Consider the following 23,089-nt stretch of genomic DNA (forward strand, 5'->3'; position numbering starts at 1 on the left):
CCTCCTAACCCTTCCAAAGGGTCCAAAGCGAAATTCTCAATTTCACCTAATTTGCTCATGATGAAGGTCAAGTTGTGGATTCCTAGGCTTTGGTGAAGAGAAGGATAGCGTATGCTTGCCTTGGAAGGCATTTTGGAGTAGAGACATGATGGAATTTGTCCTAAAAAGCAAATTTCGCTCCTGACCCTTCCAAAGGGTCCAGAACCAAATCCTTAAAAACTCCATTTTGCTCCAATTTTGCATCAAGCTTGGTGTTGGTTGAGATTGAGGACATCCTTGGACATGTATCTGAGCAAGTATGGTCACAAAGTGAGAAGAATTTGAGCCAAGAATGCAAATTTCGCTCCTAACCCTTCCAAAGGGTCCAGAGCGAAATTCCTAAGTGGTCTACTATTTTGCCTAAGTCCTTGAGCAAAACCTTGTCCTGGGAAATTTTGGAGGTGAATGACTTGATCTTGGTGGAATAATGTTGAAAATGAGGTCTGATTGAGCAACTTTGTCAAAATTCGCTCTTGACCCTTCCAAAGGGTCCAGAGCAAAAATTTTATAGGGCCTGTCCCTGGAGAGGATATTGAGCGAAATTCCATTTTGATGTCTTCTCATTAATGATTTAAGGTGGAAAATGCTATGTTGAAATGAATTATGTCATATGTGCTTAATCATATTTTGGTTTGTTTTGCAGATGGGAGGAGACCAGGCCAGAACAAGGACGACCTATTCCAGTCCATCCTCATCAAGGACATTCCAAAAGCATAAAGGTGGACTCAAGGTGTTTTGAAGCATTGAAAGACTACATGTGTTCAAGAAGCTGCCAAAACCTTCACTTCACCACACTAAGGAACCACAAGATGACAAAGAAAGGCTTTGCCAGCACTTCAGGGCGAGATATGCTACTAGAGAAGGAAGACTTGACGATAAGAAAGCCTCATCAAGCACTTGGGAGTAAAAGACGCACATCATTCATCAAATTGAGACAGAAAAGAGATCAACTAAGACACAGACGTCAAACAAGGTGGCATCCCAGTCACTGCTCCTCCAGCCGGATTGGTCCACCTTAGCATGTCCAGATTCAATGTACCTGACTCATCGGAAGCGACACAAACTTCGGTGTACCTACCCCTACTTCCTATTGGTCCTCACTCCAGGAATGTAATTTTCTAATTGGCTAAGGAAGTTTGTTGTAATAAACCCTAATTAGGGTTTCTATCTTGTAATCCTAGTCATTGATTCTAAGACAATCAGAGCCGTTTGTTTGTAAAGGGTTCTCTATATAAAGCCCTGGCTCCTCATTTGTAAAAGTTAGTAGTTAATAGTTAGCTAATAGTGAATAGTCAGAGAATAGGAAATAGTTAGAATAAAGTAGAAAAGAAGGCAAAGATTGTTGCCAAGATATTGTTGCAAAAGACTTGTAAACTTCATTGAAGAAATGGTGAATTCTATGGGTCGATTCAACAATTTGCATGGTCTCTATACTTCTCAAATTTGATTTCAAGTTATTAGGTGAATGGAAGAAATTTGTATGAGCAATGGTGAAATTCATATATCCATACAACTAGCAGTTTGTTGATTGCAGACTTGCCTTGCGTAGTCAACTGGAATCATTCAGCTTAAGCTTAACTTCAATTATCACTTCTTCATTGATATGCATCAACCTGATGGTGTCCATGCTTGTAGCGGTGATCTAAACATCATAAAGCTTTCCTCATAAGATCACACTAATCTTGTGGAGATGATCCTAGGATGTCAAAGCAAGACTTAGTTAGAATTTCATCAAAGGTCATTCATTGCTCTTACGTTCTTAGCATTAGAAATAGATCCCGTTCCAACCCTTGTCCTTTTTTCCTTTTTTCAAAATCAAGGGCCGGTGAAATTCCACGTTCCAGTAATATCCAAAGCAAATCAGACGTTCAGGTCGTCAAAACTAAGTCCCCTTGTGATTCTAGCAAAATCACATCATACCGCAAAGAGCTTATCCACACGTAGAGAACCTACATATCAAAACCTTGGAGTTACTCCGACTGATCCTTCAGCGAGATCTTCAGCAGTCAAGAAACTTTGTTCAAGAGAGGATAAGGTACCTTTAGGTATTTTATTCTGTGATTGGTCGTGTACAAAAGACACATCAACACAATCACCAACAGAACCTGCCCAATTTGAGTCTATAAAACCAATCAGTTGAGAATTTTTGCTTCTGTTGTACAAAATGCCAAAATCAGGGGTACCTTTCACAAATCTCAGTACACACTTCGCTACAACCCAATGTCCAACCTTAGGAGTTGTCATGAAGCAGGATATGTAGCTCATAGCATAAACTAAAATCAAGTTTAGTGGTCATAAAAAGATAAGGTTGTCTGTTGTCGCAAAGGCTTGCACCCTTGCTGAGCTATCAACTCAACAACCTTGTGAAACATGGAAACAACCCTGAAGTGTGGGACCTTGCGCAAAGGGGTTAAATCTCTATAGAAGGTCGGCTTCCTTCTCAATACAAGTGCAGGTGTTGAACCAGCTCAACACTCCAAATTATACTTCTAAACCTATCCTAACAGCTTGTAGAGGAAAAGGGAAGAGAGAAATGCTTAAAATGAAAGGAGGCGATGCACCAAGATAAGAGATGTTTCTCTCCCCACTCGAAATCGAACAAAGAATCAACTGAAATACCCAGGAAATGCACAAACTTCAATTGCATGAATGACCTCAATGCATGTATGGAGGTTAGAACTTATTGAATGTCAAGCGGGGAGAAGGTTTCCCACAAGTCACACCCAGAAACAGGTTAACACAGCATATATGTGAAAGGAGGCCACAAACATACACTTACAATGAAGGTAAGAACACATACACAACATGCATAAGTTGACGCAAGGCAAGAATGATGATTTCAATTCATTACAAGGCCAATGGCCAAACTTACAGTTGCAGAAATGCAAGATAAATACTAGTCTTTAAGAGAAGTGAAAGAGCATCGAATGGCTCAAGCCAACAAGGAGAGAACCCTTTACAATGAAGCTTAACAGCCTTTATATAGAAAACTAGTCGCAGAGGAGAGACCATTGGTCAAGGAAGAGAAGCCTTGACCCTTATGTGTGCAGAGGAATGTCAATCAGGGAATGCACGGAAGTGCATGCACCTGACATGGTGTACATGCAAGCAACCCGACCATACCTTGACAAGGCAATCCCAAGAAGAAAAGTACTTCTAGAAGGTGCATTGCCTAGCATTCCAAAGTCAGAGCATGCAGGCATGATGTGAAGGTCAACAAGTAATCATAAATAAGCATGGCCTTGTACTCCACTTGACGAAAAATCCTGCAAAAATCATTGAATACGCCCCTGTAGCTACATGAAAGAAAGTGTACAAATCGCAAGAGTTTGTGGAGCATTAAGGTTTTGAGTGTTGATCATGCCATCTGCAAGTGTTGAAAGTCGTAGGAAGTCGGAAGTTGGGAACTTTGGGGTCACGGGAGCTACGGGGTTCTGGGGAATGGAAAACTTAGGAACTTGGGAACTTCAAGGTACCGGAGTTACGCAATTCTGGGGAAGGGAAGACTTATGAACTTGGGAACTCCGGGATTTCGGAGATATGGAGTTCCGAGGAAGGGAATACTTAGGAACTTGGGAACTTCGAGGTTCCGGGGAAGGAAAGACTTAGGAACTTCAGGGTTGCAGAGTCACGGAGTTCCGGGGAAGGGAAGACTGAGGAACTTGGGAACTTCGAGGTTTCAGAGTTACAGAGTTCCGGGGAAGGGAAGGCTGAGGAACTTGGGAAGTTCGGGGTTCCAAAGTTACGGAGATCCAGGGAAGGGATGACTTAGGAGCTTGGGAACTTCGAGGTTCCAGAGTCACGAAGTTCCGGGGAAGGGAAAAATTAGGAACTTGGAAACCTCGAGGTTTCGGAGGCACAGAGTTCCGAGGAAGGGAAGACTTAAGAACTTGCGAACTTCAGGGTTCCGGAGTTACAAAGTTCTGAAAAGGGAAGACTTAGGAACTTGGGAACTTGGGAACTTCGGGGTTCCGACGTTACGAAGTTCCCGGGAAGGGTCTTTCCTTCTAACAAGACAACACTTAAACACTTCACGCCTCCATTGGTTTTCTCCTTGATCAACTGGGGCAACGTTGGTCCATGGAACATATCTTTGATCGGTTCTCACTGATGGACCAAGGGTGTCATAAAATGACAAAATTGCAGCGACCTCTGCGGGATGCTTGCCTGCTAAGCATGGAATCCAAAAGCCTTGAGCATCCATTGGGCTCTTGGAATCCAATTTTGATCTCTTTGCATCTGGAAACCAAACATGAGCCAAAAACTTTCAAGTGGCTAATTTTGGGCTTCCTCCCGAACCAAGCATCTTCTGGGGTCATCTTCTTAACTGCCTATGTGGGAGACCAATTCAGAAGGTACATTGCAGTATAGATTGCTTCAGCCCAAAATTTCTTTGGAACATAGAAATGTTCCAACATAGACCAAGCCATTTCAGTGATTGTGCGGTTTTTCCACTCAACAACACCGTTTTGTTGAGTGTAGGGTGTGGTAAGTTGGCGCTTAATGTCGTGGCATGCACAGAAGTTGGAGAAATCGATAGAACAAAATTCCCCCCCATTATTTGACCTAAGTGTTTTGATGGAACACCCAGAATCTTTTTCAACTAGGGCCTTTAACTTCTGAAATTCAAGAAACACTTTTGACTTGTTTTTAAGAAAAAACACCAACATTTTCAATTGAAGCCATCGACAAATAACAAAAAAATCTTGGCGTCAGTGACTGATGCAGTGTTGATCAGTCCACAAACATCTGCATGGATGAGCTACAAGACCATGGAGGCTCTCCAAGCGTCACCATCCAAGAAGGGAGTCTGATGTTGCTTTCCTACCTGGCAAGCTCCACTATTACCATAACTCTGGCACTGAAACTTAGGTAAACCAACAACCAAACCCACCCAAGCCAACTAAGAGAGATAGTGATCATTTAGGTGCCCATATCGCTGATGCCAAAATGTGCTAATGGATGAACTCTTTGCTGCCATAGCATGCTCCTAAGAATCACCAATGTCAACAAGTCTACAAAAACCATCATCCTCAAGGCCAACAACAACAGTGTTGCGAGTCTCCTTGTCAACAATGTTGCACTTGTGTGCACTGAATACAACATCCAGCTTCAAAGACTAACAAAGAGAAAGTTTAGTTCCATGCCTAGAACCATAGTATACATTGAGAAATATCAGATTTCTCCCTCCAGATGCAATCAGAATGTTGCCCTTGCCAACAATAGTACTCTTCTCCTCACCAAAGATCACAGAATCTTTGAATGTCGTGTATTCTATGAACCAGTCCCGTCGATGAGTGAAATGAAGAGAATCTCTAGAATTGATGTACCAAACAAATGATTTGACATGGTGTGCTGGTCTTTTGGCCATAAAATCATAAAAGGCAGACTACAATCTTTCGTTGTATTGAAGTTGATTGCTGATGTATCTGTGGGTTTAGAGCAACACTAATAATGTTAACAGCAGCACAAATATTTAATATACTATGAAATGATGTTATCTGTACCTTCGATTTGAATATAGTTATCTCCAAAGACAATGGATTGATTGCATATGTTTGACTCTGCATAATCTTTGAGTGAGATTGGACCGCATATGTTGTTTGGTATTTACTCACATTCATGTGTATTATAATCGGGTTCAGACTTGAGAACTACATGTTATCATCAGATTCAGACTTAAGAAAGAATATTGAATTCAGTCATTTCAAACTTGACTTTTGAACTTTGTATGGATGGCAAAGTTATTAAAAAGTTTGGTTATAACCAAACATAACAGATTGATGAGTTGTAACTAATTCTTGCCACCTGTATAGCTGAAAGGAGCTCCTAGACTTCTTGATGACCACAAATAAAATCAATAAGAATAAGGGTAACTTCATTCATAGTAACTTGATGAGTTTATTGCAGTTGTATTTCTTTGGTGAATCTGTTTTAAGAGGCTTATGTGAATTGGTTTTCAGTTATTTTAAATAACACTCGGTTGCAGATTCAAATTGTTGATCATGAATAAAAGCAGTAACATGTTACCATTTTATTGATCATTTAAATTCTGAGTTTGTATTGATGGGTGTTAAAGGTTGCAAAAAGTTTTCAAATTATAAACAACTTTCTTTGCAAAATACAGATGTTGTCAAGTGCAAAGATATTCAAGAATATCTTATTATGGGATTAATTTTCAAATTGTAATAATCTAGTTATGCCCATTCAATTATGTAAATGTAATGATTCAATCAGGAAAACAGATAAGATGTTTGATTCTTATAAGTAAATGCTTCAATAATCCTGAGTTTGTGCTCAGTTTGTTACGTTGAGATTTGTGTAGGGAGTTGGTGCTCTCAGAGGGAATTTGGTGATTCTTTGGGTTGGTGCCCTAAAAGTTTGTAAAATTTTTAACTGTGAAGCTGGATTAGGACAGTAGATCCTAGCAGCATTTCTCACTGTGATTTGCCCATCTCGAATTTCCACGTAATCTCTTGTGCATCAGTTTCTTTGTGTGGTGTATCTCTTAGATTTCAGTTTGGTGCTTTCATTTCAGAATTAAGTTTATAAGCTTTATATAAGTTTGTCAAAAGAATTAATTGGATAAGAGTTGAAGTTTATAAGCTTTATATTTTTTTTTTAACCTACTGCTAACTCTCAAATTAATAAAATGCTCATGTAAACCCTAAACTCCCAATAAAAAATTCTCAAAGAAAAAATTTTGAATTTAAAAGCATGCTATGGTGAGCAGACGACAACCTAGAATATCTCAGAGGCATAGGAGAGCTACAAACAAAAAGCAGGAATGGGCAGACAAATGCATGGCAGTTGATGGTACAATGGAAACCCCGAATTTGCACTACTTTGGAGTGAATGTGCTTCGAGTGGGCAATACTGGACCAAAATGGCCCGAGTTTAAAACTTCTTGTAATTCTAGAAGCCTCATTTTTCTTCTCAATTGCCATATATATGTACTCTGCCATTTTTATAATCTCTGTGTAAGAGATTGTTTCCACCATAGATGGTAACATAGCATTCCACGCTTTGAAGTCCTCAAACTATATGATGGAAGGGCTGCCTGAAATTAACACAGTAGACAGGGCCTCTTAAGGTATTCATTTCCAATCTATGCTGGAAATCTCCAATCCACGTTGCAAATTTCATTAACCATAGTCACTATAACAATGCCCTTCAGGTAATCATTTCTAATCTATGCTGCAAGTTTCTTCCAAATTTTTGAGGCTTCAATTGCACCTAGAATTGCATAGAATGACAGAAGCTTTACAACCTCCCGAAACCTAGTGCTGCCACAAGAACATGAAAATTTGTAAATGATGGGATGCAGTAGAGTGCCCTTACTGATGCTTTTGACAAATTTTCCAGGGGTTTGGAAGGGAGTAAATGGAATGAGATATGAAAAGAATTTCAAATACAACTATCAGGTAAAGTTTGTGGGTCTGGTAGAAGGATTAATACAAGTGGGTATGCAAAGTTTGTGACTGGGTTGGTGGATTAAATAAAAAGATGAGTCAATGACAGAAAACAACTGTAAATTTAGATAATGCATAATGAAGAATCTTTTTTGGTCAATTATTACATGCAACAATGGAAAAACATTAAAAATGCTGAACCACTCACAAGAATATGACACATTGAAAGAACGAAGATTCACCATAACTATGAATGTGTTGAAAAATTTACAATATAAACTTACACTTGTTCTTCATTAGCCAAAGCTCTAATTATACCAATGTCAATCCCAGAAATGGAATGGAAAAAATATTGATAAATTTAATGCATTAGACTTGGACAACAAAAAAATATTCAACGAAAACTTATTCCATTCAATCAAAATGTATATATTTAACAATACGAAAAATATCCGTTTAGTTCATCTTCTAGATGACTGTTCAGCTTCTGCTGTAGCCAGGAAATATAAATATTATCCTCCTACTCTTGCAATTGTGTGTGTTATTGTTGTAGTCAAAGAGGATACTACAAGGATACCTGTGGACCTTAGTCATAGCAGACAGGGATTTCTGCAGGAATCTGTGGTGTTGACCCACAGCAGTCAGATTGAATATATAAAAGTTCAGGAAATCATTATGATCATGCATGACTGGATTTTTATGATGATATAGATATTACATCAATGTCTTTGGGGTAAAATGTGTAATGTCACTGCTAATTCATCGCATTTATACAAAATATGTTGGGCTGACTTGTGATCAACAATAAAATTGGGAAGTGCCTAAAACATCAGAATCACAAAACAAATCACAAATTAAATATTTAAAATTTCATTATTTTAATAAAACAATAAAAAATTGAAAAGAAATCCAATTAATGTGGTTTAAAGCATGCATACTGAAGTATATAATTTTGCATGATTTACTGGGATTTTTTGAAATTAATCTCAATTTGTTTCCTAAAAATTGGTTCCGGTATTCAACTGTGACTTTGGCAATTAAATGGCAATGCTAGTAAAACAGCTATTGCCTCCTACCTAATTTTGTTTGGCACAGTACCTCACCAAGATTATATATCTCTTACAGATGCACCAAGCCATAATTACCTTCAAAGAACCTACAAGACAATAATGCAACACATCGTAAACCCCTACCAAGTGTCATGCTTCAAGGTCAATGATATAGCAATGATGTGTTCATAGTTCATACCAAAGAAGCAAAAGTCTGGAGAAAATTGCGATCGCTCACGATTAATCAGGAGTCGCCATGGATGCCAAAAATATCACCAAAACACAGCCGACGACTTTCAACAAGTTTTAATGCGTTTTAATCACAAAAAAATTGTCCCTTTAATCAGGAATATAACGCATCGACAGAAAAAGAAAAACGTGTAAGCCCTAAAATATCCACGAAACTCAAAAAACCAACTGCAAAAAATTTATAAAAAATCTCCATGCGACAACAAGAGGTCATTGACGATGCCACAGAGGTGAAAGAAGCAGAAAATTGAGGGCTTTTCAAGGGTTGTCCAATAAATGAATGACAGTGTTGGGTCCCGCAAACTGCCTGAAAGCTGGGTCGAGGGGTTTTTCAAGGGTTGCCTGAACTGACTGAATGGCTCTTTGAAGGCTTTTGCTGAGAACGTCCGACCACGTGTGCCATTGACAGAGGTATTTATCATTAGATTTGTATTTTGTTTCAAAACAAAATGGAATTTTTTTGATTAAAACTTTATTGGGTATCCATTGTTTTTCATTTTTCCTTTATATCATACCGTATATATATTTATTTTCTGTTATTGCAATTTTATGCCGTATATACACTTGTTAATTTTTCTTCTACTGCTATTTTATGCTTGTGATTTTTTTTATATACTGTCTAATATTGATTTAAATTTTAAATTGTCTGAAATTTTTAATTAAAAATAGACTTGTTTTTATTTATGTTTTTTACACTTATTCACTCAATATTGTTTTAAATTTTAAATTGTCTGAAATTTTTTAATTAAAAATAGACTTTTTTTTATTTACCCTTATTTCGAGTGAATATAAGAAATCTCACAGCTGTTTAATAAGTTTTCTTAGCTAAAATTTGAAATAAAAATTTAATTTATTTAATTAAAAAAATGTTTTTGAATATGATTTCACTTATTAGTTAAGTGCTCTATTAGTTAAATTGGCCTCAAAAATAGGGACTGTTGAGGAAGACAAGCCAATTGACCTTCACAAGATTGACCCAGAGTTTGAGTGGATTGCTGATGATGATGATGACGATTTGCTTGAGCCTGATGATTTTGATATCATGGCAGAGGCCAACTTCGATCCCCAATTTATTGAATGAGCTAGGACAAGCTCTCACCCAAGAGCTTCATCATCAAGGCAACCTGCGCTCTAGCATGTCATTCGCTACATTTGATTTTTTTGAACATTGTACTTAGTTTATAGGTTAACTTTGTACAAAATCACAAACTATATTGTAATTGGCATTTTGACAACTGTTACCATCTAGTTATTAGTTATGTGGTATGTTTTGTGCAATGTAATCAACGATATAAATATTAAAAATGAAAATCTATTTTCTACAATTCATATGTTGAAGTCTATTTTATTTGCTTACAATATCTCTATGCTATGGAAATGCTGTTTAATATAACAAAGAAGTAATTTTTGACTGTTTCTCTGCAATTTTTACGATTTTTTGTAAATCCAATTTTTTCAAAGAACCTTACACTTTTGTTTTGCAGATTAATTCCCCAAACAATTAATACTGCTATGGAGTTCATACTACTAGGCCATCCTTGCTACCTTGTTAATATTTAATCTGGAGTGATTGTGTGTATGGAGTTCTCCACATACATGAATTTGCACTTTCATGATGTCTAACAAATTTGGCCATACAGAAATGTCAGAAAGCTGGTTATCTTACCAGGCGCTGGAGCTTATAAGAGTAATATTGCCTGTGAGATGGGTGGGCATCCATATGTCCACTTAAATGACCTGCACTGAAAAGAAAGACTCTTTTTTGAAAATCGACTAGAACAGGTATATTACATCTCCTGCATCAAAAGCATAGAAGTAAACAAAATTATTCAATTCAATTAGTTTAATTAATTGAAAATGAGACTGGGATGTTGATGCAGACTCTGAAAGCCACATTGGCATATGCATCCCATGCAGTTTAGTGTAAAAAACTTTCAAGAACGCAAAATTGGATATAAGTTCTTGAAATGTTAAATTTTATATAGCAAGAAACAAGATAATCTGCCAGCAAGAACATACCACCACATCGTGTGCTTTGTAATTGTTTCAATATATTGACAAGGAATATATTATTTTGTTGTCCCAAGGAGCTGCTATTTTAATATATTCAAATATTTTGTAAACTTTGGTAGTGTAATCTTTATATAATCTTCTCTTTGAGCTTACATGTGAACCTCTATTTGTTTTTTTCTGAGCACGTGGCTCTTTTAGCCTACCTTTTTCAATATATATAAAGACGCACGTGCACAACTTTTGAAAAACAGAAGTGACTATGGAATTCCATATTGTGAAACTACTTGTGACATACTTAAGCATCAAATACGAGAAAGAGAGGGAACCTGTCACAGAAAACCCCAGTGCAACCCAGGCACATTGCTAAATTAGAATGGCGGTGGCAAGTATGGCACTCTGCAGAATTTGCATTTGCTCCAATTTGCTTGCACCTTTGCATCAATTGAAAAATATTAGAAAATGCATTAATTAGCAGTGAAATATATGCATATTCTTCAACAGATAAAAATTTGGTCCTAACAATGTCATAGTGTATGCTTATCCAACAACATCAATAGTTTATGCTTATCCACTTATGAATGTCATCCATTGTGGAACATGTGCAGTGTTTTCATGTTTAGCTTGCCTACAGGCAACAAAAGTAAACGCCAATCTAAACCTTATAGGAGGTCATCTTCAACATGCTAGAAACTCATGTTGAAAAGATAAAGGCAAAAAATATTGCATGTATGTGATACTCTAATCAGCTAAAGAGAAAACAAATTTAAAAAGAAAAAAGAAAAATCAAGTTCTTGCTTGGTCCATACAGCATATAATTTTCATGTTTAGCTTGCCTACAGGCAACAAAAGTAAAAGCCAATCTAAACCTTGGAGGAGGTCATCGACAACATGCTGAAACTCACGTTGAAAAAAAAACAGCAAAAAACATTGCATGTATGTGATACTCTAATCAGCTAAAAGAAAACACTAAAATTGGTTGAAAAAGAAAATTAGGTTCTTGCTTGGTCCATACAGCATGTGATTTCCATGAAGTGACCTATAAGATGAGGACATTCAAGTATACTTGGAATAAACCTTGGCCTTGAGGTTATTAAGAAACTTGAATATAAAACTGCTAACTTTGCTCCCAAACAACTGGCAGTGCTACTATTTTTTATTAAAAAGTAAATGCTGAAAAATATTAAGTAATAGGTAGATTACAAAAATATCAAATCAAAACGTAATGTTAGATTGTGATATTTACCACGGACCTTCAAAAGGTTTGTGTGGGTCAAACAAAGGAGTAGCATAAGAGGACAAATCAATGGGTTTAAAAATATTTATGGATTGCTCCCTTCATGATATTGATATCCAACTAAGGAGCAGCATAAGAAGACACGCCAACTGGACTAAAACTATATAAGAAATGGATTGTTCCCTTAGCAATACTAACGTCCACAAGTGGGTTCTCCCTTTTAATAGTCAGAGCTCCCTAGTCCCTGTGCAGTATTGAAAGGTAGAGGTCTATTCCTGGATTTATTATGAGGTCTGCCCATAAGAAATAAGGAGCACATACCCATCTCTTTCAATAGGTCATGTGGGAGAACGAACTCAACATGTCTTTTATATTAGAAGGGCTGTAACAAAACTTAGGAATACTTTTGTTTGTCTTATTAAAACTGACTGTTATACTTGTTGGACTTAGTGACTTTGAAAGTCACGTTGGTGATATTGTTGGAAGATATGACGTGTGGGCAGCAACTCTTTTACAAGGGCTTCCTACAATCAACATCCACTAGCAAACAAAAAAACGCTGGCGGAAATGTTGAATTTTGCAAATAATTTGCAAATAATACCCATATTAATCAGTGTTATTATTCAACCTCAAATGGATATATACAGTTATATGATACACAGCTTGTTGGAGATCTCATTTTCAAGAACACGTCTCCCTATTTCTATGCTATTAAATATCCCTCAAATTTCTCTATACGTGAGTGGTTAAAAACTTAAACAACCTACTCAACTAACATCTAAGTTCTTATAAAGGTTTAAATAATAAATATCTATTATTTAAAGCTATAAAATAACTCCTTACCATGTAAAATTCCCTAGCTAGCATTTGATTCCAGTCAGTTGTATAACCAGGATATAACAGAAGATTGTTTGTATAGCACAGCCAAAGGTGGAAATAAACATCTTATACAGTATTTTCTTTATTTGGAGTCTTCCTTATTTGTTCAACGCACAGTGGCTCTAATTCTATTTTAGTAATCATTGATAAATATAGCAAACTAGAACAGTCATTATTCACAGACATTGATATCAATTTATTCCATCAGAGAACAGGGAAGAGAATTCTTTTCATGATGCACCTGGTTGGGTAGTTGTGACCGCCGGTTAGACTTCACGTTGACACCAGAATTGTTGTTGAATGTTTATCCCAGGTTCTTCATAACTCTTCATTGATAAGCCAGAAGGAAACACTTCTGGTTGCAGCCAATTTGCCCGAGCGTGTACTGCCTGAACAAGCATATGCGTCAAGTCTGAGAGACTGCATTTTCACGGTATGCAAACACTATGAGATCCTCCACGCGATGTCAATATCCTTCACACCGCGGCAATAACAAACTCTTCTCTCCACGATAACTGCCGGCATCACACCATTTGCAGTAAGGGCAATCTTCACGTCACAACCTGATATCGGGTTACAAAGGCATGCATAGACGATGTACGTTGATGCCGTGTTTCGGGTTGCAGAGGCACTGAATGATAGTGTGTGTGACACCGTGAACGATTCTCCATGCTTCCGCTGTTCGTATTTGCAGTAATACGCATACCCGCGTCATACACCAAGGATCTCCGTTGAGCTTCACCCCGCTTTAATCAATAATGATTCTTCTCCAGAATCGTGTGACCAATAGGCCAGTCGATGACTAACGAAAGGCAATTTAACTTTGAGATGTCTATTACACACACAGGATTCAAATCTTTTCTTCCAGGCATACTCGTTCCATCCAACGCCATCCTTTTATTTACCAAGTAAGTTGGTTTTATTTCCCGTAGGAAACTAAATAATAGTTAAGAACTATTAAGTAAATAATTACGGTGTTTATTATAATGCTTTAATCAAGTAAATCCTGTCTTTGTAATACATAACATCATTTACAACCTTATATTTATCATCTTGTGTATTACCATCTAGCAAATCACAAGCAAAAGAATCCTTAGAATATTCAACCAGCAATAAAGATTTCCAATCAGCTGTTACTACAGATAATGCATTTATTTCAAGCCTTCTAGATAGTGCATCTGCAACAACATTGTTTTTACCTTTCACTTATTCAATTTCAAAATCATAAGCTTGGATCTTACTGATCCATTTTTGCTGCCTGTCATTCAAGTCTTTCTGTCCCAGGAAATATCTAAAACTGTTATGGTCAGTTCTGACTACAAATTTGCCACCAACCAAATATTGTCTAAATTTTGCCAATGTGTGCATGATTACCAACATTTCTTTGTCATAAATAGAATACAATCTCTCTAGATTATTAAGTTTCCTGCTTTCATATGCTATAGGATGTTTATTTTGCATTAAGACGACTCCTATTCCCTCACCAGATGCATCACATTCCAAGACAAAAGGCTGATTAAAATCTGGGAGCGCAAGTACTGGGCAAGAACTCATTACCTCTTTTAGTTTCTCAAAAACTTGTTGTGCCTCCCCTGTCCATCGGAATGCCCCCTTTTTGGTAAGATCTGTCAACGGTGCCACGAGCTATGAAAAACCTCTAACAAATCTTCTGTAATAACTGCATAATCCAAAGAATCCTCGTAAATCTGTAAGATTTTGTGACGGTGGCCAATCCAAAATGGCTCTTATCTTTTCCTGATGAACTTGTACACCTGTAGCACTAATCATATGCCCTAAATACAAAAATTTTGTCATTCCAAATTCACATTTAGACGCCTTTGCATAAAGTGATTGAGATTCCATAATACCAAGAACAATATCAATATGTTTCAAGTGAGCTTCCCATGTTTTGCAGTAAATCAATATATCATCAAAAAAAACTAGCAAATATTTCCTCAACTGTTTGTTAAAAGTATGATTCATGCAAGACTGAAATGTTGTCGGAGCATTTGTTAAACCAAATGGCATAACCAAGAATTCATAATGACCATAATGACAACGCAAAGCAGTTTTATGGATATCTTGATCTCTTAACTTAATTTGATGATATCCTGACCTCAAATCAATTTTAGAAAAATAAACAGCACCATGTAATTCATCTAACAACTCATCAATTCGAGGAATTGGATACCTGTTTTTGATTGTCTTCTTGTTAAGAGCACAGTAATCTATACACATGCGAAGAGTTCCATCCTTCTTTTTGACCAATACTACTGATGATGCAAAAGGACTAGAACTAGGCCTGATATGCCCCATATCCAACAATTCCTTAATTGCCTTTTCTATTTCGTCTCTGAATGTTTTAGGATGTCTATAAGGAGTTGTGATAACGGGTTTGGCACCTTCTTCTAATTCAATGGTATGTTCAAATCCTCTGTCAGGCGGAACTCCTAGAGGTATATCACTAAAAACCAAATTATGTGAATCTAATACTTTCAACAAATCGTCTCGATAATGTTTAGATTCAAATCCTGATACCTTGTTGGAAATAAAACATTGTAATAACCATGCCACAGCTCCATGTCTGAAAATAGCCTCCATTCTTTTAGCACTAATGATCCTGGGACCACCGTTAGACATACCCCGAAGCACTACTTTCTTATCATCAATCTTAAAAGAAAATTCCAATCTTTTAAAACTCTGAGTGTACTCATCTAATGTTTCCATCCATTGAATGCCCAAAACAACATTTGTATCAGCCAAATCAATCACATAAAAATCATCAGTAACAGTATAATTGCCAAAAGTAATACTCAATTTAGGAACTTTACGATAACTGGACAAATTAGTTCCACCTGCTACTCTAACATCAAAACCTTCATGTTTTTCAGTTTGCAATCCACGTTTTTCCACAAGAGTTGCATCTATAAAATTATGAGTAGAACCACTATCAAGCATGACGACCACACGCTGCCCATTCAAAACTCCTCTAACTCTGAAAATAGTATAATGAGGTGTTCTTGTCATAGATGCTATTACCCCTTCTCCATCTTTAGTACCTGTCTCTGATTCTGTGTTCTGTGGTGCAGGTTCTATATTAGGTTCAACATTCTCTTCATCGTCACTATCTGACATAACCTCAATGTAATGAATTTTTCCCTTTCCCAAACATCTATGTCCTAGCTGCCATGATTCTCTACAGGTGAAACATAGTTTTTTCCTTCTGAGTTCTTCCCTCTCCTCTTTATCTAACTTGTTCTTAGGGTAATTATCTTTATTGAAAGGTTGTTTGTCATTTTCAGGTAAATTATCTTTGCACAGCATATACCCTGGGAAAACCTTCCAACTTGAAGGTGAAAAACCCATCAACAAAACGTCTCTTATTATATTTATTTAGTGTTCCACGGGCGTTGGGGACGGGGGGACACGGGGACGTGTTTCCGAGACGAGGGAACCAAGGGCCTAAGTTTGGGGACGGCAAGGGGACGGTGGCGAGGAAAGGCAGGGTGGTGGTGTTGATATAGTTAGACATATACATATAGTACTTGAAAAACTAGTTTTGAAAAGATGTATGACATTATTACAATATAATAATTACATTTCAAATGAGACTATAGGAAATTTGAAATACTAAATCTAAATACCAAGATTTCTAAGTTGTGTTGTTATATGGAGCCTAATCAAACTCGGAGGTTAGATTTTCCCTACTTCTATTGGCGCGGTTTCCCCCTATATTTCTTAATGGGGGTTTGGGGGCAGCGCCCCCAAGTTGGGGTCAAGGGGCATCGCCCCCAAGTTGGTTCAAGGGGCAGCTACTTTTATTATTTTCTAAAGGCGTCGGGGGTTATTTTTCTATTGGCCCACGTCCAATTTTAATTTTTTTAAAAATTTTAATTTTAAACATTGCATATACGTGGGGGCGACAGGAGACATCTGGGCATCTCCCCGTCCCTTGAGAGACGTCTGCACGTCTCTCGAAGGACGGGGAGATGCCCAAACGTCTCCCAAGGAGACGTGGAAGCGTCTCCATGTCTCTTTGGGAGACGTTTGGACGCGGAGACGTCTCTGGCAGTGCTTGGGTGGCGGTGGCGGGACGGCGGGGGACGTCGTGTCCTCATCCCGGAGACATCCCCATCTCGAAGACGTGGCCAAAAAGGGGGGGGACGCGTCACCGTGGAACACTGTATTCATTAGAAAACAAGTTGTCTTTATAATAGATTCGCTTCACTCCTTGAAGCTAGAAGCAAACACTTGATAACACACAATCTGATCTGAATGTGTTGTTTGATGATCACAAGGTAATCCACGGACTGCTGAAGAGGATATACAAATTGCTATTGAAGATATATGACCTGACTTAGAAGTCCGATCTGCTGTGTATCTTATTCGGTCTGCTTGGTGTGTGATTCGAATACCAAGAAGAAATCAATTGATCTCCCTTTATACCCATGCAAGGTGATTCTCCATGAAGAGTCGGCTCCCTTAGATTGAATCCATACAAAGCAACGTATCCTTCCATTAAGGGTGGTGGACTTTCCCAAAAGTCGGCCCCCTTATATTTATTATATTTATTTTGCACGCAATTACGAAATCGCACATCTTAGATAATTATCAGGCAACATGAAATATGCAAGGCCGAAGGCCAATTGCATATTTGGCGGAATCGATCCACAAGGAGACTCCCACAGATATATACATCAACACTCCCTCTTAGCCAGGGAGGACTCCTTGCTGATATCTGTGTCATGGAATAACACTCACCATGGCTACTCCCAGAGGGTGAAACATACTGCATCCCGGAGGCACTCAACGTGATGACAACCATCATGTTTGCTCCCATGTATGGAAATGAATATGTACACAAGTGTCCATCACGGAATCACTCAACGTGATGTCATCTCATCATGACGTTCACCATGGCTACTCCCAGAGGGTGAATAAACCATAGAAACGAGACTCAGACTCGGCATGGACTCGACAAGGCTGATCCGACTCGGGACTCGGCAAAAAATGATACGACTTAGCAAAAACTCAGCAGATTTCGGCAAAAAAAACAATTTCTAGTGGTTTTTGCCTAGAGCGAGTCCTGGAGAGTCACGAGTCCCTGAGACTCAGCTAGGGTCACTCGGCTTGAGACTCGCCAAGACTCGGCGAGTCCTAGCAAAACCTGGCGAGTCCTGGAACTATGGAATAAACACAAGTGATGTTGTCATGGAGTTTCTCAACATGACATCCACCATGGCTACTCCCAGATGGTGGAACAAGGGCTTTCAGCTCAAACTTCTCTCTCACAGAGAAGAATGCATTAACAAGGACTTGCACCTCAAACTTCTCCCTCGCAAAGAAGAATGCATTATAATGTATCTCAAGAAATCACCGATGCTGAGACTCCCTCTACGCAAGGACTTCATTCTCCACAATTCCAAGCTTGTCTCGAAAATGCACAAACTTCACTCTAGCATGGGGCTTGGTGAGAATGTCGGTCGTCTGACCATCAATGTTAATGTACCTTAACTGAATAGCATTCCTTTACACCATATCTCTAATATAGTGATATTTGATCTCCACATGCTTTGTTCTGTCATGAAACACAAGGTTGACAGAAAGCTTCACATAGCAAGGAGCTTCCAAAGCCATACTGCTTCGCGAGCTACCAGACATGCTGCAATGTATTCTACCTCTACGGTGCTCAATGCCACTGAAGACTGCTTCCTGCTACACCAAGAAATCATAGCAGATCCCAAACTGAAGCAACAACCAAAGGTGCTCTTCCAATCAGTAACACTCCCTACCCAATCAGAATCAAAATAGCCTTGCAGATTCAAGTCCACACTGAAGAATATTCCAGGCCATATCCAACTGTGCCACGCAAGTATCTCAAGATATGCTTGGCTGCAACTAGATGTATCTGCCTTGGTTCACACATGAACTGACTAAGTGCACTCACTGCATAGCAAATATCCGGTCTAGTGTTAACTAGATACATCAAGGATCCAATCAACTATTTGTACATAGTAGGATCCACAAGATCTGAACTAGCTATAGATTCACTCAACTTCTTCAAGTTAGTTTCCATCGGCATAGACATGGACTTGCAATCTAACATCCCAAATCTCTTCAAGATGTCAATGTTGTATTTTCCTTGACTCGGGATAATCTCATTAGGCCTCTGCCACACTTACAAGCCAAGAAAGAAATGCATGAGTCCTAGGTCCATCTCAAATTCTGAAGTCAACTCCTCCTTGCATCTAAAGATGAGATGTTCTTCCCCAGTAAGAAATAAGTCATCAACATATAGAACCAAGATTAAAGATTCATCATTGACTATCTTGAAGTCAAGATTCGGATCAGCATCATTCTTGCAAAACCCAAACTCACCAAGTATTTGTCAATCCTTCATACCATGCACGAGGAGCTTGCTTAAGACCATATAATGCTTTCTTCAATTTGCATACATGAGACTCTTTCCCATGAATTACGAAACCTTCAGGTTGCTCAATGTAGACCTCTTCTTCAATTACACCATTGAGAAAAGTTGTCTTCACATCCATCTGATGTAGCTTCCATCCCTTAGCTGCTGCAATGGCAATGATGGTCTTGATGGAAGTATAGCAAGCAACTGGAGAAAATGTTTCTTCATAGTATATTCCTTCTTTCTGAGAGAAACCATGTGCCACAAATATAGCCTTGTACTTCTCAATGCTTCCATCAGAGGCAGGCTTAATCTTGAATAGCCACTTGGAAGATACAACTGACTTTCCTTCAGTTCTAGGTACAATATCCCAAGACATCATTCTTAATAATGGATTGATATTCTTCATATGTAGCATCTTTCCATACTTGCTGATTTGAGGCTTCCTCAACACTGGAAGGTTCAATCTCAATAAGATTACACATCAATGCAACATAGCTAGAGAATCTCTGTGGTCTTCTACTTTCTATGAATGTGCCTCTAGGAGCTACAAACTTTTTTGCCTCTTGCATAGTGTTCGTTGCCCAAAGAGGTTCTTTCAATTCACAATAATATCTCTAGGCCCATCAGTAGGATCCAAGGGTTCAATTGGATCATAATCCGCTTCAGGTTCAGTAGACTCCCTCTAAATATCAAGAGTATGATCATTGTCCATGCATTGAGGAGTCTCTTGATCATCTATCTCCATGCATGAACCTTTAGATTTTTTGAATGCAACATCTTCCTCAAATGTAACATCTCTGCTAAGCTCTAACTGTTTCTAACCTAGAATGTAAATACTGTAGGCTTTAGAAGTTTCATTGTAGCCCACAAATATTCCTCTCTTGCCAGAAGGTTCCAACTCGGTTCTCTTATCTTTAGGTACATGGACATATACTGGACAACCAAAGATTCTCAAGTGACTGACTTCAGGCTTAACCCCTATAAAGGCTTCTTCGGGGGTCATATTCTGCAGTATCCGATGAGGACTTATGTTCTAAACATATACTGTTGTCCTGGATGCTTCAACCCAAAGAAATCTGGATGCTTCAAACCAAAGAAATGTTTGAAGGTCTTGATCATGGATCACAGCTTTTGCAGCTTCAACAATGGATCTGTTCTTTCTTTCTGCAACCCCATTTTGTTGTGGGTTGTAAGGGACACAAAACTCCCTCTTGATTGAAATTATGAAATCTTCCAGAGGACTATTCACCTCCATTATCAGACAAACTTTAATTCTCTTTCCAGACAAGTTTTCTACTTGAGCCTTAAATCCTTTAAATCTACCTAGGACTTCATTAGACTGTTTAGACCTTAAGAAATAAATCCAAGTCTTCCTAGAGTAATCATCTACATAGCACAAAAATCCACTTAGGCATGCCATAGACATTGGACCACATAAATCAGAATGTACAAGATCTAATATTTCTTTTGACCTACTTTCACTGCTATGAAATATTTTTACCCATACCACAACCTCTACAAGTACCATCATGTACATGACTAAGTTTAAGAATACCTTTAACCATCTTCTCCAATGATGGAAGAGCCCTGTAATGTAGATGACCAAGTCTTCTATGCCATAGTTCGCTGGAACTGGAAGAGTCACGTAGAAGAGCTTGAACTGGACGAATGGAAAGCTTGTACAAACCCTCATGTCGATTCCCGATCACATGTGCAGTCTTGATGCTGGAGTTCTTTGGCCATGCAAGAACTCTCCCTTCTAAAAATGCTACTTGATAACCTTTGTCCTCCAAGGCTGAAATAGATACAAGATTCCTCTTGATTCTTGGCACGAATAAGACATCACTTAGATGAAGGGGAATCCTAGACTCTAGGTTGAGAGATGTAGCACCAAATCCTTCCACTGAATAGCCTGCATCATCTCCAATGATCACTTGAAGGTTAGACTCCCTTTCCACCAAATCCGGAAGATGTTGTCGATAGCCTGTGATGTGTCGAGAAGCTCCACTATCAATCAGCCAGGTGTCACAATTCGTGGGAACATTACTTGATAAGGCAGATATGAAGAGGAATCCATTAGAGTTGTCTTCTGCTTCCATTTGAGTTGAAACTTCATTAATGTTTGCCATTTGTTGCTTAGGCCTTGTCAAACAATCTCTTGCATAGTGACCAAACTTGTCACATCTAAAGCACTGAATGTGGTAGAGATCTTTCTTCTTCTTCTTTGAATTAAGTGCAAAGTCTGATCTTTGATCTCTATTCCTCTTGAAGTTGCTTTTTCTCCAATTTCTTCCTTTCTTCTTAGTAGATTAGGTGCTAAGAACATGAGTGTCTTCATTTTGAGAGCCTTTGACAACTCCCCTTGCAGCCAACCTAGATTCTTCTTGGATGCAATCAACACAAAGATGATCAAACTTAGGCAATTTGGATCTCCCACTTATACTTTGAATAAATGGCTCCCAAGAATGAGGAAGGCCATTCAATGCTAACATGACAAGATCTTTATTTACAACTTGATCTCCAATGGTGCTTAGTTGATCCCTCAACTCTGAGATCTTCATGAAGAATGATATGACTGTTTCTCCTTTTGCCATTTTGATTTGATGAAGTTGTTGCCTCAATGCAAGAGCTCTACTTGTGTTGTTGATCTCATATAAACCTTCCAAGGCTTTGAATATGTCTCTTGCAGTTGTCATCTTGGAAATGAGAGGCACTAAGTGATCCCTCACGGAGTCAATCAAGATGTTTTTCGCTTTTATGGTATTCTTCTTGAATTGAAGTTTCTCCTCTTGATCTTCTGGCTCAGGTAAATCTTCTTTTTCCACAAACTGAAGAAGATCATTTTCTTCAAGTGCAATAAGAACTCTAAACTTCCACGAAGTGAAGTTTGAAGCACCTTCAAGTCTATCTTCGACCTTGAGACCATTCACCATTTTTGAGGCTTTGATATTGCTCCTTGAAGGTGAGAGATGAAAGAGAACCTCGCTATTATAAGAAAATCTGATCAAGATCTTTTCAAACCTGGCTTTGATACCATGTTATTTTTATGATCAGATTTAGAATAATGCAGATATAAGACAATTTACACAAGTTTGCACAGCATATACCCTGGGAAAACCTTCCAACTTGAAGGTGAAAAATCCAGCAACAAAATGTCTCTTATTATATTTATCAGAAAACAAGTTGTCTTTACAATAGATTTGTTTCACTCCTTGAAGCTAGAAGCAAACACTTGATAACACACAGTCTGATCTGAATGTGCTGTTTGATGATCACAAGATAATCCATGGACTGCTGAAGAGGATATACAAATTGTTGATGAAGATATATGATCTGACTTAGAAGTCCGATCTGATGTGTATCTTATTCGGTCTGCTTGGTGTGTGATTTGAATGCCAAGGAGAAATCAATCGATCTCCCTTTATACCCGTGCAAAGTGACTCTCCATGAAGAGTCAACTCCCTTAGATTGAATCCATACAAAGCAAGGTATCCTTCCATTAAGGGTGGCGGACTTTCCCAAAAGTCGGCCCCCTTAATAAATATATTTATTATATTTATTTTGCACACAATTAAGAAATCACACATCTTAGATAATTATCAGGCAACATGACATATACAAGGCCGAAGGCACACATCTTAGATAATTATCAGGCAACATGACATGTACAAGGCCGAAGGCTGTTGGTCGTAAAATGGGCTTTGTACTACTTGTTAAGCTACGTTGGTTAAGTATGTTAGTGTCGTAGAGGGTAGTTGTCCGTTGCACGACTGTTCCCCACGGGTGGTAACCGCAACCC

At 38.3% G+C, this 23,089-nt stretch overlaps 1 protein-coding gene across 9 annotated transcripts in view; it reads right to left on the reverse strand.

The window, feature by feature from the left end:
• Positions 1-23,089, reverse strand: part of LOC131038732 (uncharacterized) — a 118,352-nt gene that overhangs the window by 50,761 nt on the left and 44,502 nt on the right. For 7 of the 9 annotated variants that reach the window (XM_057971269.2, XM_057971270.2, XM_057971266.2 and 4 more), the window contains 2 exons: positions 11,089-11,193; positions 10,416-10,545 (listed from right to left, as the gene is read on the reverse strand). In XM_057971269.2, the coding sequence (XP_057827252.1) occupies positions 10,416-10,545; positions 11,089-11,193 (235 nt within the window). The remainder of the gene's footprint in view (positions 1-10,415; positions 10,546-11,088; positions 11,194-23,089) is intronic. The other 2 variants (XM_057971265.2, XM_057971267.1) reach the window with 1 other exon arrangement.

Source organism: Cryptomeria japonica, chromosome 3, assembly GCF_030272615.1.
Source record: "Cryptomeria japonica chromosome 3, Sugi_1.0, whole genome shotgun sequence".
Lineage (NCBI taxonomy): Eukaryota > Viridiplantae > Streptophyta > Pinopsida > Cupressales > Cupressaceae > Cryptomeria > Cryptomeria japonica.